A 17,239-nucleotide genomic window follows, 5' to 3' on the forward strand; every position below is an offset into this window, starting at 1 on the left:
TAAAAAACAGTAATAAATAAAGCCATCTTTGCTCATGATAACTGAGCAAAATAAATGTCGCATGCACAGTCACGTAGGGTCGGCACTTCGACGCTCCGACACTTCGACGCTTGATAAAGCTTACTTCCTGCCATCCCCCCTATGCTGCAGATATGGAAATGGCCTGATAGGCAGGTCTGCAAACCGCAGCGCTGCGTGGTGAGATACACAAATTCGGATACGCCAGTGATTTGTGCTAATATTTTTTACTCACAACTGTACAGCATTCCGCTCACCTGCAATAGAGTGTACATTGGTCAAACTGGGCGCTGTTTTAATGCGAGAGCTAGGGAGTATTACAATCTGGTGAAGGAAGGGAAGAGTGGTCATCTTGCTATTCACTGCCGGGACTGTAAGTGTGAGCCGATTTTTCGGGAAGCTAAATTTCTTGGGCATGGAAAGGATCAGAAGGAAAGAGAAATCATTTAGGCATATTACATCAGAAAAGCAGGTGGTCCGTATGTCAGCACCACTTCCTTGCCTCTTCTTCATAATGAAATGGCGTTTTTAAACCAGTGCGGTTGATTGGCACGAGGCGATCGTAGCGCTGCGATTAAACTTTGTTTTTCTTAATAAAAATCAGTTGGAAGGGCAACATTCGTCCTGTCGTATGTGTGTCTATTTCGTCCCCGTTTTTTCCTGCTGCTATGTTTTTCAAGATGGATCAATACCACCTGGCCCAAATTATGGTGCTTTTTTTAAATAACAATAATGAATCCTGGAACAATAAGGCCATCACAAGGCTGGGGTAGATAAGCAAGGAAAGTGGACTTCTGCGGAAACAGGTTTGGAGGTGCACCTCTTCCTCCCTGCAGTGCCTATAGACCTCCTTCACCCCGCGACGTCACGAAGATGGGGTGGCGCTGATGTCAGCAGCGACTTTCGCACGGTAGGCAAAACAGGTTCCAGCTGCCTGTGCCTACCGGCGGCTGCATCATGCCTGCGCACTGCAGAGGCAGCATGTATTGACCAGCTGCGTCACCATTGGATCTGCGTAGTGGCATGAAAGGAAATTTAAAATAGCCTCGATAGGTTTTTCGCAGATAAATATCGCATTAGGAAACTGGTTAACAGGGAATGGGCCACGATAGTAAAGCGCGAACTCTGGGAGTCGATCGGCCCTGCCACTCGGTGTACTTAATAGCATGTAAGTTACTGCGTTCATTCACCTGAACATCAGCATAGTACGCTTATTACTGCGCACGGAAAAAAAGCACATATGTAGCTGCACACGTATTTATCACCTTGATCCGGTGTGCACGTGGTGCTGGCAGATTCGCTTGGCCCCAAGAATGCGTTTTTTTGTTGATAGAGCAGCATGTTTTAATGGCGCATTTTATGGCATTTAATATTTTCTTGGAACTGTTTCCTAATATGTTCGACGTAATTATTTGATTCGAGTAGAAAGTGGTCTGGCAAGTTGTGTTAATCTTGCGCGGTCACGTTGGCGTGCTTAGAATAGCATACCTTAAATGTGCTAAAAGCCACTTCCTCTTTCATTGCGTCATGCATGTGTCATGTTTCATGAGGTAGTACATGATCGCGAAGCTTGTTTGGAAAGCAGCAGGCCTGCTACTAACAGACACGTAGCGAGATTGAAGGGGGACGCGGCAATGAAAAGTTTTTTTATATTTATGCATGAGATGTGTAACTAAATTTGGTGCAAATATGAAACTGCTACGCTAGTTTCAGTAATGTTTTATTTTTAGCTATACCTGGTGCAGTTGTTGGGTAATTATATATTAGCACCCTCGTCAAGCTACCCCAAGGTCTTAAAAAATTGAGTAGAAAGTGAGCAAATTTTTTTATGCCAGCATCTTCACAAAGCCCTGTTCTGTATGATGACGCTGTTAGTTCTTTTTTAGATGACCATGTACTTATGCATGCATAGTTACATGAAAACGTTTCTTACAAAAATAACATAGTACTGCACGTGTAGGGAAAAAAAAAAACGAGATATTTATTACACTCCTCAATGTCTCGGGAATCGTTTGCAACAAATAGAATCATTCTAGTTTCATGTGTTACGAAATTACGAAGAGGTGAGTGATGCCAATCGCAGAAAAATGTGAAAGGTCAGAAAACGAACCTTAAACTTTATTCCCTCGTTTATGGCCTCTTCGCTTTCACTCGGGTCAAAGAAATGTGGCACTGAAAGCAAAGAAAACCTAAAAATCTAAGAAATTACCTCAATTTTCGATGACCACAAATCTAAAAAGCGTAGTTTATAAATTTCTACTGAATTTTTCGCCACGAAACAGAAGACTTCGGGGCTAGCAAAGGAAATAATTCCAGAAATAAAAAATTTTCCCCAAATCGACCAGTTTAACAAGGGGAGAAGTCGGCCTGGCTGGTGCGTGATCTTGTGGCTAAAAACAGCGCTTACGCAAGACAGAGGAGATCGGAGACACGACGCTGTCCCCACTTTTCGCACAGCGCGACGCGTGTGTCAACAGACAGCGCGCACACGTCTCGCGAGCGCTTCCCCTCACTACTGTCCCGAAGTAAAATCATTCTGTCAAGTGGAAAAGTGTCAGAAGCTTATTTTATTCAATGCCTAGCATAGAAATCCACGGCAGAAACATTTTCTGTTTACTGCTAACCTTGTTTACTACTAACAATACACAATGGCAAACTATTTCTCTGAATACGCCACAAGGCCAACGCGACCTCGTGTGCTTCGAGAAATTACAAAGTTAAAAGCATCAACCATTGCTGTGATTTGCAGAAACTGAAAGCTACAAGCATTGAAAACAGGCGCTCAACACTTCTCCGCGACGCCACTCCCTGGCCTTTTGCCTACCGCGAGCCCACTAGCGACTGCAGCGCCACTTCGTTTGTTTGCAAACATGCAGGAGGTCTATACAATACCCCCTCAGCTGAATAACAAAGCAGACTGCACTCAAGATGGGGGCGGCTGGACCCCTCCCTTGCGCGCACTGGGCAAGGGGTCACCGTCCCGACAGACTTGAAGTGGTACATGCACACAGTGGCGTGTCGGCACTGCGAAATGCGCTAGGAAATATGATGCCCACTATCGAATTCATGTCAATGCGCCTTATTGAGTCTTCATTATCTAGAGTTGATTCGCTTGCGTCTACATCATCAGGTGAGATAGCAAAACATGGCCGGAGGCGGCAGTCCACTGCCAACGAAGTATGAGACCATTGCAACGCAGCAAAATGTTCTAAGAGAGCTGCTGCAATGATGAAACAGTGTTCACGCCCCAAGTCCCTAACAACTCGCCTACACACTCGGTGACAAGTATAAATGTTCTCACATTTACACATCATAAGAATTGCTTAGGCGCCCCCATAATTTTTTTACTTGAAACATTAGTCATGAGGTTGATTAAATGTACTTTTAATGCTGACAGTGTGCTGTCCCTTTCTTGTGCCTTACACCACTCTGCTACACAAACACGGAGTAACACGCCTCCCTTTATTTTTAATGAGGACAACTTCCAAGGGTTTTTCCCAAGGTTTTTTGGCTGTGAATGGACAAGGATTTTATCTTTACTAAATCCTCTTTGTGTATGTTGGTATAGATGGTAACTTTCATTTGTTAGCTATTTAATACATTGACAGAAGTATGCACTGGATGTCCTTTATTGGAAGGAGCATATTTAATGAGAGGGTCATAGCCACTGCTGTTTTAGTTATGAGCCAACAATCAGTGAGTTATGTTGTAAGATTTCATTTTGTAGAAATGGCATTAAGTTAAAGCCATTGCATTACAACACTTTTTGAGATACTGCTGTATATAATTTTATGTTGGTCAAATGCATGACCCAGAAAAAAAGGTATTTTGTGTGGTGTGATTTTTTATAATATTTTTGGGATTTGATAATTTATTGGCAGCTCCTTGTTATTAGGTTAAATATTAGACACATTATAAATATTATGGATTGCTTGTGTCATGGTTCTTCGAAGACCTTTCCTGTGAAGATGGTCAGAAATCATAGGTAGAGGACAGGTGGGTGTACATTTTAAAAGTCCATTGTATGTTTGTATTGTAGTTTTGTATGTCTTTCTTTTTCTAATTCGTCTTTCTTTTTCTAATTTATCTTTCTTTTTCTAATTTTGCTGAGGGCTGCGATGACTTCCGTGCTCTGTCAGTCTACACATGGGATTGAATACTAAATGTGTGTAGCGTTAAAGTTCTCTAAGTGTTCCATTAGCTTCAGCACGAAGAAATCTCAGTTATTGCAATTTGATGTGCACTTTATTGCAGCATGTTTGACGTGGGTGGACAAAGAGATGAAAGGCGCAAGTGGATCCAGTGTTTCAATGACGTGACAGCCATCATCTTCGTAACCGCTTGCAGCAGCTATAATATGGTGCTTCGAGAGGATCCCAATCAGAACCGGTTGAGGGAGTCTCTTGATCTATTCAAGAGCATCTGGAACAACAGGTGAGGTATACTTTAGCACAACAAATAAACAGTGAGCACTCGTACACGTTTTTAAAGTGGTCTTTAATTCTCGCTAATGCTTTTGGTTGAAACTTTAGGATGACAAGCTGGAAAAATGAGCTTGGTGTACATTGCAACAGTTAGCGTTGTGTCTTTGTTACATTATGTAGCTGCCTAGTGTTGAATGGGTTAATTCAGTATTTTTTTTTTATGCTGATACCTTGTATATTGTACACCAGCGCAAGCTGATGAGTCTGTCTGTCAAGATGGTTCTCCTGCAGCAATAACAGGTGAAGGGGAAAGTAAGTTGGGGGAGGAGGCAGTAGTAGATGCAGTATGGGGATGAAGAAGGCAGAATGTGACAAGGTGCTAACATTCACATGAATAAAGTGAGTGTTGTTTGGCGGTTGAGCATGTTTTATGGTTACCCAAGCATTGCAAGTGCTGCACGAAGCTAGCCATCAGCATGGCAGCAATGCTGAGGTAAGAGTTGCAGTAGCAGTTTTTTTATGAAAGATTGCTCAGAGCCTTGTTGTAACAGATAAAAAATTAACTGCACTTTCCATATTTACATGATTGTAACTTGACTTGAGTGTAAATCAACCTCCCCATATCTCATGTCAGGAAAAAACGACGAAAATGTATTAGTCACTGGACTACTCGTTCACACTTGCACCATCGACCTCACTAGTGCTGCCATCATCGCTGCTACGGTCCCACAGTGCGTCGTTCTAACGTCGTCATCCCTCGAAATCCCACACTTCGCAAACAACCGCACCACAACATTGCGTGGAACAGCTGAAAATTGTCATGCTGCAGCTGGTACATCTGTATCACCCATCTCGAAACGTTTGAATTTGCTGTGGCCTGTCGCGTGGTTCGTTTCTTCGGCAGAAAGAATGACATCCATCTTGAATGTAGCTGTGAATGAGTGCCGAACGCTTACTGGGCCCGGAGCACTAACGAAGCACGACAGCAAGAACTGCTAAAATGTGGCAGAGCCAAAGAGAAACTATGCATGAAAGGTATCGGCTCTTCTATCAGCTACACTCTCTCCCCGGAAGCGCTGCCATTCCAAGTAGCGGTGCCGCCGCGATTGGAACAGCGGGCCCTTTTATAAACTATCAACACTGCTGTGAGTGCTGAGTGCACAGTTAAAGGTTTGGAAAAAAAAATATCGAAAAAGTGCGCAGAATAGCCAAATGTAAAGCTGTACAGCAAACATAAAATAGCAGCCATGCCGTGGCACCGCCGATATCTCGTTTTTCTCGCTTTTATTGATGGTGCCATGCTTTGGTTTCGATTGTAAGTTGACACCCCCCCCCCCCCCTATTCAGATTTTCAAATTTCAAAATATAGGTCGACTTACAGTCATGTAAATAGGGTAATTAAGAAAACACATGCGTATTTATCACATTTGTGGCAAAGGAAAATTTCATTCAGTATGCAAAATATCTTTGAGCTGCACTTAGTTCTTTAGTTTTCGTTGTTCAGAGTTAACTGTAATCGTGAAAATGACCTACGGAGGTCTAGTGACACAGTACCATACTGCCTGCGATTTTTGAAGCAAGTTTTTCACAGCATAGCGATTTTCTTTAAGTACATAGATTTTTCAGACTTCGATTATTGGGGCCATTTTTCAGGTTCCATCAAGTCCGAAAAATCTATTGGCGACTGCAGTTAATGGCTATTGATATGTGGATGTGATGTTAAAAGACTTCAATGAATCGAAGTCAGTTCTAGCATTTCAATTTTTTGCCATTAAGCTGCACTTGTTTCTACTGCTAAATTGCTGTTGTGTTTTAATCCTTAAATTAGGGGCAGCCTGTAATGTGTGGTTTTTAGAGGCCGGAGTAAGTTTTTGTCGCCAAGAAAAGGAAGCCTTGGTGGAGCAGTTCATTATTAGCTTTTCTGAGCATGTGCCGCTCACAGAAAAAGCGTTTTTTTTTTTTTTGTCCCATTCCTCACGGTGGCCAGCGAGAGCATGCGTGTGTGCTACCCCATCTACCCCTACTCTTCCGAGGGTTGCATGTGCCCTGAGCGCAGACAAGCTGCTGCCCTGCTCTGTTGCTTTTAAGGCCACGTGCACCATACGTACTCGCAATCAGTTGGTACATGGTTTTTCTCTCATCTGCCATCACCGTTTCCTCGGTGCTGCAAGCTCCTTGGATTTCCCGTTAAGAATTGCTTCCGGAAAGTGGACTTCGCTCAGCATGCCAGTGAGGCGGAGGCTCGCGAAGCTCCTGCCGATGCAGTGATGACGGTGCTTTAGTCATCGGTGAACAGTGATGAGTGCGGCGTGTCGGGTCTAATTCTTGCATGCTGACGATGCAGTTATGACAAATGAAGACCTCATCAACGAGGCGATCATCACAGCGGTCGCTGGTGTGGACAACGAACAGGAACCTGTGCAAGTTCTGTTGTATAGTAAAAACTTGTTAATTCGACCTTTATTAATTTGCCAATCTGGATAATTCGAACTGTCAGCACTCTCATGGCCAACGCCCATGTAAGTCTGTGGCATCGTGCACTCGCCCTGGGGTTACGGGTCTCTCATCAGTTAATTCGAACGGGCTCCTAAAGGGAGGCTCTGTACAGGTATGACCAGCGCGAAGTGATCATCCAGATAGCCCTATCAAACCTGAATTCTTGCAGAATCGTTCGAGCACCTCTAAGTGCGGGCAATGGCAGGCGTGATGACGAATGTGTGGCCCTGTCTGTAGAACGGACAGACCACATAGTTTCGGTTTCTCTTTTCTGTGCTTCACTTCAGCCCGTATCAGCCAGCTAACTGAGCCCAGCTTAGCGGTGTTTGGTGTGTTGATTGGTCAGTCGTTTGTGTTTTCTATTCGTTTCTTCTTTTTTCTTGCCGCTGAGAGTTTTCGTTACCTCACGTGGCTCTCCTGTTCTTCTAGTGCGCCGAAACTGCGCACTGATCAGTACAGTTCGCCGTTTGTGCGGTGAAGCCTCCTCACACGCGGCACTGCCGCTTGGGAGGGGTGCGACGCAGTAGAGGTGGAGCTCCAGTGATACTGTGCCGCACCGTGAAGTTTGGTGGGGAGGCCCTTACCACTTTTTAACAGTTCTGCTTTTTCGCTTCTGACAATATACATGCAGTCAAGCATTTATGGAAATATGAGAAACAATGACCATTTTGCCGTTCTCATCTCAAAAGCAACCATTGTACAGCTTTTCACCAAATAAAACCATGATGCGAGCGGGTCTGGTTAGTTTTTTCCAGGGTAATTTGCTGCTAATTTGAACATTTTTTTCTTGTCCCTTGAAGTTTGATTTAAAGAGCTTTTATAAGCATTAGAATGATAGAGCCCTTCTGGAGCTTTCCTGTCATTAAATGCTCTAAAGTTTGTCATTTTTTTTTTCGACATATCGTGGTTACTGCAGTGATGTTTTCATGGCACTTGAATATGGTTGACTATAGTTTGGTGTAAGAAACGTAGCAGCTTTCTCAGTTATGGGCATTAAGGCACATTTGATGATGAACATCTGGGCTTATATTCAAACGGATTCTTGAAGGGACTTCAAGGGTGCTCTGTGTATGGATGAAGCAGCAAAAGTGGATGTGGTCTCAGGTGCGATGGAAAAAATGTGCATTGGTGCAGTCGTGCTGTCCGTGCCACAAGATGGAAAGCCTGAATCTCTCCACAGTCGCATAAACTTTTTTTTTTTTTTTTCACTGTAAGTGTTTTCACAACCTGAGAAATCCTAAATAAAGTCATCAGCCCGCCAAGTAAATCAACACCACTGATAAATGACTTTTTTGTGGCAACACTTTCTGGCTGAAGCACATCCCGGATTTCCTTTTCCTTCCTGTCATACTTCTTGCACTCTCTTATGGGCACAGCACTATCGCTTGTGCTGGCCAATGTTCCACCTCGGTTGTTGTACCATTTTGTGACCATCACAGCTACTCCATCGGCAGAGTCTTCTTTCTCTTCACAACCTCCCCTTTCTTTTTGCTTCATCTCAGCACAACTGGCCCAATTAAAGGTGTAAATTTACTCTCAGGTGCTTCCAGTGTGACATTCACTTCATCAGCAGCATCCACTTCGTGAGCAGAATCGTAGTTCGAATTGCTGTCGTGATCACTGAGACTGCTGTCTTCACTCTCGTCTCCGCACGATACACTTATTCTTTAAGTGTTTTCAGGTCCATCTGGAAACCTTACGAAATAGCCTGTTAGCTAACATAACACAATTTCTTGATGCTGTATGGTAACTCCGGTTGCAAAAAGACTTCCTCTAAACGATCTCTTATAGCTTTTTGATACGAAAACGCAATATACCATTTGTAACATAATTTAGCATGTGTTACAGCTCTATTGTTTTTGTTTTTGCAACTTATCAGCTTGCCACATTTCTGCAGTGACAGTGAAAGAAAATAAGTGAGGCTCCTGCACTATTTCTTCCATGCAAACGACGTTTTTGAGTCCAGGGATAACACTTTGCTGTTATGTGCTGAAATTGCCTGAAACCAGGGTATCTTCTTTATGTGTTCAGACTCGATGCACATGCTCACAGTTTGTCGCGAATTTTCAACACACAACCACAAGAGGTTAATAGCAGAAATTTCAACAATGACTTTAGTGGAGCACTTTTAGGATTTTTACGAAGGTGCTGTATCACAGATTACCTCAACGTGGATCAAATTGCTCGCAAATTATTTTCACTTAGAATCAGTATTGTGATCTGTGTCGCAGCTTCCAGTGCCTTTGCTTTTAGGCAAACCTTGGCCAGTCAGCCAGAATAGAGAGATTTCAGTGAAAAAATTGAATATAGCAAAAGGGAAAACTCGAGTGATCTTGATGACATCAACTTCTCAAGAAATAATGACTGTATCCTGACTTCTGCAGATGATTGTCCTGCCACACATTGAATGAATTGTGCCACCATACACCTTGCTCGTCTGCAGTCATGTGAAGCACGGGCATGTCTCTCGCAGACTTAATGACTGAATGTATTGTCTCGCATGCAGATTTCTTTTGGGTTGTCACAGGCAACACAATGTCTCAGTAGCCATCGTGTTCCGCTACTGAACACATGGTTACAGATTCACTCTGGAGTTAGGCGGCCACAACACGATGTGTTCATAATACCATAATTCTTCAATACTGGTAACCTGTTGCAGAATAGCCCAAAGCCTTTCATTAAATGCAGCATGGTGTCCTCATAGAATGTAGCTTCGGCACATGTAATCATTTTTGTACTGACATGCATCATGACTGCACAGTTCTTGTTAAGCAGCCAGCCTTCTACTAGAAGATTCACGTCTTTTGCAGTCTTTGAAGAGCCTAAATGTCATATTTACTTTTGCAGTGAACGCACTCGCATATTGAATGCAACCACCTACTTTGGTTCTGAAAGTGTGAATTTTGTTTCCTTGCATAATGAATGCATCCATTCCTTTTACGTGCAATTAGGTGCTGGTAATCATGAATGCTAGGCATTTTTAATTAGAATTTTTTTTTTTCGGTGTAGCATTGTCAGTGGTGTAGCACATCAGAATTCGGCTAAGACTGGCTAACTAGTAGGTTGGTAACCAATATTGAATAGTCGACTTTTTAACTGTTACTGTTAGTCTCCTTATTTATTAAGAGACCCGTAACCCACCTAAGTAATATTCATCTCTCTTTTCAGAATTTCTAATGTGCAGTTACCCTCAGTGCTGTGGCCCATCAAGGTTGCCCACATAACGCCAAAATACATGTGCTTTCGAAAAGCTTGCAGGTAAAGCGACCCCTCTAGTGCATATAACTCATTGAAATAGGCAAAATTTGTTGGGCTACAGTGCTGAGGGTAACTGTGTTTTCGAAATTCTAAAACGTGATATCGTTGTTACTTATGGTGGGTTACGCACCCCTCAATAAATGAGACTAACAGTAATGGTTAAAAAGTTAGCTATTGAATAGTAGTTAACAGCCTACTAGTTAGCACGCCTTAATTGTATTCTGATGCACTGCTATGCTATGCCTAAAGAGCACTCTTCTAACTCAAAAAGCCTACTTTGAAAAAATTGCAAAACATCTTAGGTGCAACACCTGGTATACATGTGGCTAGCGGGTGCTGTGCTATCCATAGTGGCAAAAGTTTGGTTTTTATTTGATTCTCATTCTTTTCGTGCCTTGTCACTAACGCCTCTTCTGTCATTGGCAGGAACCACTTGCACAGGCGGATGGTAAGAGTGGATACTGGAAGCAGAGAATTGTATTACCTTACACTGCATACTCTACTTACATGCCTTCTTCCCATTTGTTATATACAGCTCAATTAAAGCAAGCAGAGTGGGCTCTCGAGTGGTTGCTCCATGAAAAAAGTGTGGAGAGCATGTAGACGCTGGTTTTCACTTTTTACATGCACTTGTGATGAGATATGTTTTACTAATGTATAAAAATTATATTGGGGCAGATTAATGGCATGATGTTTGCTAACTTTTAGAATCGTGGTGTACTAATGCAATTCAGTTACAAGCATCCACATTTCACGGAGTCCGCACTCCTCCTTCCCTGTAGGTCACATGCCTCATTTGGCTGCTCGTACTCTGTGCCCTCACATGATTTAGACGTGCTTTCAAGAGACTGCTCAATGAATTAAACTCGGGCACGGCTAAAAGCCTAGTTTTATAAATTCGGGTTCAATCAAATGGCTAATCTTTTCTAGCTTTCATGTTTTCGGCGTAAGCAGAAGGGAAATTTCAGTTTTGCATACCTTTGAGATTTCAGCGCACGAGAACCGTGCTCTCAGTTAACATCTTCATTCAGCCAAGGTACATAAGTTTTCACCAACACTTTTGATATCAAATCCTCTCTCCAGAGTGCACGGTGGCTGTCTGCTGCTTCCTTTGTATAGTAGGTGTTTGCAGAAACAAACCATGTCTTCGTTGTCTTTCATTTATTCTTTTACACCTTGAAAGAAAAAAGTTTGGATCATGGGATGCGGTCGGCTGTGCCAAACAGCACGAGTCAAGCATAAAATTTAGTAGCAAGCGCAGTGCAACCCAGGTTGCTCGCAAAAGCAGTCGTCTAACCAACCACCAGATTGACTTGACTCAGGCACACACCCTTTAGGTCATGAAAATTGGCAGTAGTATGGAAGGTAAGGGGCTTATTGGCCAGCAAAAAGCAAATTGCACAGAATCTTTTATGCTGGCGGTATGCATGTCTTACAGGACACGATAGATAGCACTCACAGTAAATATCTGTTCTTTCCCCTGTTCTTGCTCCTAAATGCTGATTAATGTAGGTAATGTACCAGATGCTGAGGGTATATTATGCAGACATGCCCCAGTAGAATCGAGGTCTGCTGCCTTGCCCTTGCCATAGCTCCACCTCCATCATTCACCTCATTCATGGTGCCCCATTTTATCCTCGCCGATTTTCTTTTGTCTATCATAACCCTAACCTCTTTGTGAGGGTGCAAATTCCCTCGTAATGGTAAGGTCTTGTGAGTCTGCCCATGTGTGCTGCCAGGTGAAAAATTATATCCAGTGCATTATAGACTCCTTTGGCTCATTCAGAGGGTTAGCCAAGTGTGCAGCTTGTAATTCATGTTTGCAGGAGACATGCAGGCAGTACTAAATGGCTACTAAATTGGAGTTTGGTTTTGCACTTCAAGATCTCCAAGGCAAACCAGAAGCAAGCTCTGCAACTAAAGTCTTGAAAAGCCTTGACATTGTTTTAGAGTATCTAAAAAATATGCTCTATGAACTTGCCTACTACTTGCACATCTGTGCCATTTCGAAAAACATCCAACTCTGCCCATTTTTATAGCTGACCATAAGTGCTACCGTGAAGATGTGGCATGGTGTTGGTTCTTGCATGGCTAGTATTGTTGTCTTTGTGTCCATAAACTGAAGTATTCGTGTATTGGGTGCACATGTCACAATGCTGCAGCCACAGTGTATTGGTTCTTCGTATGTTTCAACAAACATATGAAAAGCAAAGTAAAATGATTATCTTGACATCGGTTAGGCACGTATTCAAAGGTCCAACAGACCCATAAAATTGTTCTCTGCAATGTTTGCTTTCAGCTGTGTCGAATTATTCAATGTTCCTGAATACTTTGATACCTTGTACAAATGGCAGAGCAGTGCTGACTCATTCATTTATCCAGCTGTAATAATGGTCATTGTTGTCGGCATTTTAAGACGTCATTATAGTGAATTCTTGTTAATTCTAACTTCACTCATTCAGAAATTTGGATAATTCGAACTAGGAGCACGGTCCCAGCCAATGCTGACGCAAGTCTATAGCGTCGGACCCCCCTCTTTAATTTGGTTGTGGACAGGATCACACCGGTTAATTTGAACAGGTGGGCCGCACTGAAGTGTGACCCGTGAAGCCAGCGACTATTCCTAGAGACCTCCCGAACTTGATTTTCATGAAACAGTGGTGCCCTCACACCTCAGGCATGTGTGCTATGGCATGCACGACGACGATCAGAAGTCCCCCATTGCCGAAATTGAGCTCAACCATTTAGTTCCGGTTTCGCTTCTCATAACCTCACGCTATCCCGCAGCTGCAATCGGGCACGTGCATTGGCCTGTCTCGCCATTTCAGAGGATGCTTGGCTTGTCACTGGTCTTTATTTTCATTTTGGAATCACATCACACCGTTCTAACACCTGCACATATTTCCCTCTCTTGAATCCACGTGCTTCTTCCATTCTTCCAGTACGCTGAAATGAGCTGCCGCAGTGGGTCAATGATTGTGGTGCTCGGCTGTTGACCCAAAAGATACAGGTTTGATCCCGGTCCTGGCAGTCGCATTTCTATGGAGGCAGAGTGCTAGACGTCCGTGCACTGTGCGATATCAGCGCCGTATCATGGCGGCTGCCATATTTGATCACGTGATCACGCCGTTATTGCAATCCTCCTGGCTGTCTGGTGCGTGCCTTGTCGCGACGGCTGTTACGTCTGATCATTTGGTTCCGACAGCCAGTGTTATGGCTGATACATTTGTAAAGGAGTGGGAATATGACATTAGGGCTTGGCTAAAGCTTCAAAGGACATGCGAGAACCCTAAATTGATCACTTCAGTGGTAAAAACGGGATCGGGCTTCATGTTGCGGAAAGCTGACTCATCAAAACAGCAAATGGATCGCCTGAATGCTTTTCTTTCCTTCCACTGAAGGCATTGCTGAATGTTTTTTTATTGTTATTATCTAATATGGCAAGGTTTAATACTTCGTGGCAGTGCAGGTCATTGTCATATTGTGTACATGCATGCAGACACTGCTCTAAGACATTCACATGCACATCATATGCATTTGTTTACGAGCAGTTAATGGTGTTTAGGAAGCCTAAAATATTTTCTACTGGTTTGTTAAACACAGAAAGGCGACAAAAATAAATATATACACAAATGTTAACTATCATGGTAGCGGTACCATGCATCAAACAGCCCTCACGAGCCGGCCTTCAATCATTTCGAAGGATTCCCCAATATAATTGTTATAATGCACGCATGGCAGCGCATTCGTGCTACAAGAAGTTCAAAATTATGTCAGCCTCGCACATAAAATTGTGGTACACTCCACGCTCGATATGCAAACATGAAAGTGCTAGAGGTTTCGTTGGTGGTAAGTAATCAGCTTCACTGTGAGCACTGGCCTGCGAGGTCACTTTTAGTGACTGTCTCGCATGGACTGTGAGAACGGGACAACCACCCAGCACAGCAGCTCTGATGCATATGTTTTATTCCAAATATGGTCCACGAAAACCATGCTTCTCAAAGTGAAGTTCAATGGTAGCCCCAAGACGGCATGTAATACACGCACTGACGCCATAAGCCTTGTTCACTCGCATGGCTGTGCACTGCATAATTACAGTAGCGGTATGTAGGAGCTTAAGTCATCCTGCTTTTCCGTTCCTAATTCAGCTTCGGGCGCACCTGTTGCTAATGGCCGCACACCTCAACATAACGAGAAATGGGGTCCCGCTCACACGCAGACGCAATTGACAGCAACTGAACGCACACTATCACGGTTTCAGTGGCGGAACAGCTTGTTCATGCGGCTGTGTTGTGCGCTTACCCTTGCAGACATTACAAGATAGTCTATCTCGTGCTGGCGGACGTGTTTGTTGCAGTCACCGGTTCAGAGAAGGTGCACGGCGAATAGGCGCGAACCGGGGCAGTACGTCCTTGTGCAGTTGGGTTCTGTGAAGCTTGCACACGATCTCATCCCGTACCTTTAACTCTCTACAGTCGAACGTTGCTTCAACGAAATATTTCTAGTTCCCCGTCAGCTCGCCATAGAAAGTAATAGAACAAATTTCTCATCACAGCGAACCGTTCTTGGTGTGCGTTTCCGCTTCAGCGAAATTTTTTCTGTGCGAAGCTGGGTTTAAAAATCTACCTTACAATAAAACAAGCATATCACCGCCCATCTGTGTACTTCCGTAGGTCCATACTGCTTTGTTTCACTAAACTTTCGCTGGAACCAATTGGTCCGCTCATTCGAACGCACATGAAAGACCGCCATTTTCTTGGTGGTGATGACAGTTGGGCTGGCTGCCTTGCGATAAGGCGCATGTATAAGCTCCCGTTTTCTTCCAAGCCAGAGGTGAACCAATCTGTCGCCAAAGGACGTAGCAGCCTGGCTACATCAGCAGCACGTTTGCCCTAGTTTTTTTCACTCGTGCTTGTGCGCTGCAATCGACACGAGCATGGCTACTTTGTCTAGGAAGCGAAAGTTCCTTTCTCTTGAAGAGAAGGCAGTAATTATCAGCGTGGCATCCAGCGGCTGGAAAAAGGGAGATGTTGCAGCAGACTTCGGCATCTCACAGAGCACGCTGTCAACGATCTTGATAATGTTTTGGGACTATGTTGTCCAACCTGAGAGTGTTTTTGGGCTGTTTCGCCTCAACGAAATTTCTGCAACGAAATTTTTCCCACACCCCGTGAATTTCGTTGTAGCGGGGTTCGACTGTATTCGCAATTTCAATCTGTAACACATCGCTTATTTCTTCTGCCTTTCTATATCTTCGTAGAAGGAACACGTTCAGCAGCTGCCTGTAATATTTCCACTGCTGCGTTGCTGCGTACACGCTGGCGACTTGGGAGACCCAAAATCCGTGACCATAGCACCATGTTCTGAGCGCGCCTGTGACGCCATCTGGCCTCAATGGAAGAACTGTGCACTGTAATCGGTCTATAGTTGAGCCCTCCACAATGGCATCCCTCATGGCCTAAGTAGCTTTGGGATGTTAATCCCTGAAAACCAGTATGCTGAAATGCGCTGTTCACAGTCAGTGCAGTAAAACATCGTCAAATTGCGACGGAGCCGCTTGTGAAAAGACACCACTGCTACTGTGTTGCACTGCGAAAAAGGCTGTGGAGGTTTTTACAATAGTGGAGCGATTCTTCGACATTCTCGACTGTGTGCAGAAAACAAAGCATGTGATGAAGCCGCAAAAAATAGTCGACGTCGCTTGGTTTTCATCTCGTATGTGGACAGCCGTCATCCAGCCGTTCATTAGATCAAATTACTGCGATGCAAATGGTTTTTAGCTGTTTTCTTAAGGTTATTCGATAATTCGAACTTTCGAATAACTCAACATTTTTTCTGGTCCCTTGAAGGCTGAATTCATGAGATTTTGTCGTTTAACAGTAATAAAATAAAAGCGCTGATTGTAATTTATACTGCAGTCAGTGTCTCAGTTGCCTTACTAATTATACTTAAGCTGTAACATCCCTATGCTAGACTATGGGTGAAGTGTTTGTTAGGTATTTGAGGTGTTAGTTCAGGAATTTCAAATTTGTATTTGCTTTAGATTTGCTGCAACCGTAAAATTCACAATTCACCCATGCCTAATCTTGACATAGAGTAAAAATTTGAGACTGTAGTTCTTAACACAGATGTAAAACCACTAAGATACTTAATGCTTCCTGGCACATACAGTATTAAGCAACCAGAGCATAGCAGCACACTTCAAAAGCAGCATGTCGAGAAAAGAAAAAAAAAAATTTTAGTTCTAGGAAGGGTCAGAGCCTTTCACTATGGCATCCTTCATAGCCTGAGTTGCTTTGGGACATTAAAAAACCGTGAACCAAACCAGACTGCAGTAACCTGTGTGTTCAGCGTACTAGGGCCGGTTTGTTTATGAGGGTACTCCTTTATTTTCTGGTAATCCTTTTAATGTGTTGCCTGGCATCGCACGGCTTGTGCTTAAGAGTTCACAAATTAAAAGGTCCAGAATATTTTGCATGAATTTTCTTGGTCATGCTGAAATGGCAAGTAGAAATTGGTGACATGTTTGCTACCAGGTATTGATGTATACTGTATTAGCATTGTCATTGTACTAATAAGACGTGAAGTGATGCTGTTAGGTTATAGCTGCGGTAATAGCTGGCTGCGTGTGAGGGCTCATCATTCTCCTGTAAGCCAGCATGCAAATTTGTAAGCCTTGCCCTAGCCTTTAGTGCACACTTATATGTAAAATTCACAATAAATTCTTTTGCTCTGCAGCAATATGGCTGCCACCTTGCAGGAAGTTGACATTGTCATTTCCTGATCTTGGTTTTGTTGCAGAGCATAAACCTTTTATCATTCCAATTCAGTTCTTGTTTATGTTAGCTTTTTTCTCTAGTTTTTTACCTGGTTTTATTTAACTGCATGGGCACAGCAAATAATTCTAGCAGAGCAGGTGGCATGTGGCTACTTCCTGATGCTACTTTGCAAATATAATCAGTTAAAAAGTAATGATAGTGCTGTCGCTGTTCATGCCATAGCTAAAAATGGTCTCCCACGTGTGAAAACTGATTGCAGCGGGC

At 43.4% G+C, this 17,239-nt stretch overlaps 1 protein-coding gene across 2 annotated transcripts in view; it reads left to right on the forward strand.

Moving 5' to 3' along the window:
* Window positions 1–17,239, forward strand: part of Galphas (G protein alpha s subunit) — a 103,604-nt gene that overhangs the window by 44,565 nt on the left and 41,800 nt on the right. For both annotated transcript variants that reach the window (XM_077646869.1, XM_077646870.1), the window contains exon 8: window positions 4,273–4,452. In XM_077646869.1, coding sequence (XP_077502995.1) covers window positions 4,273–4,452 — 180 coding nt within the window. The remainder of the gene's footprint in view (window positions 1–4,272; window positions 4,453–17,239) is intronic.

The sequence above is a fragment of the Amblyomma americanum genome, chromosome 1 (genome assembly GCF_052857255.1).
Source record: "Amblyomma americanum isolate KBUSLIRL-KWMA chromosome 1, ASM5285725v1, whole genome shotgun sequence".
In the NCBI taxonomy this organism is placed as follows: Eukaryota; Metazoa; Arthropoda; class Arachnida; order Ixodida; family Ixodidae; genus Amblyomma; species Amblyomma americanum.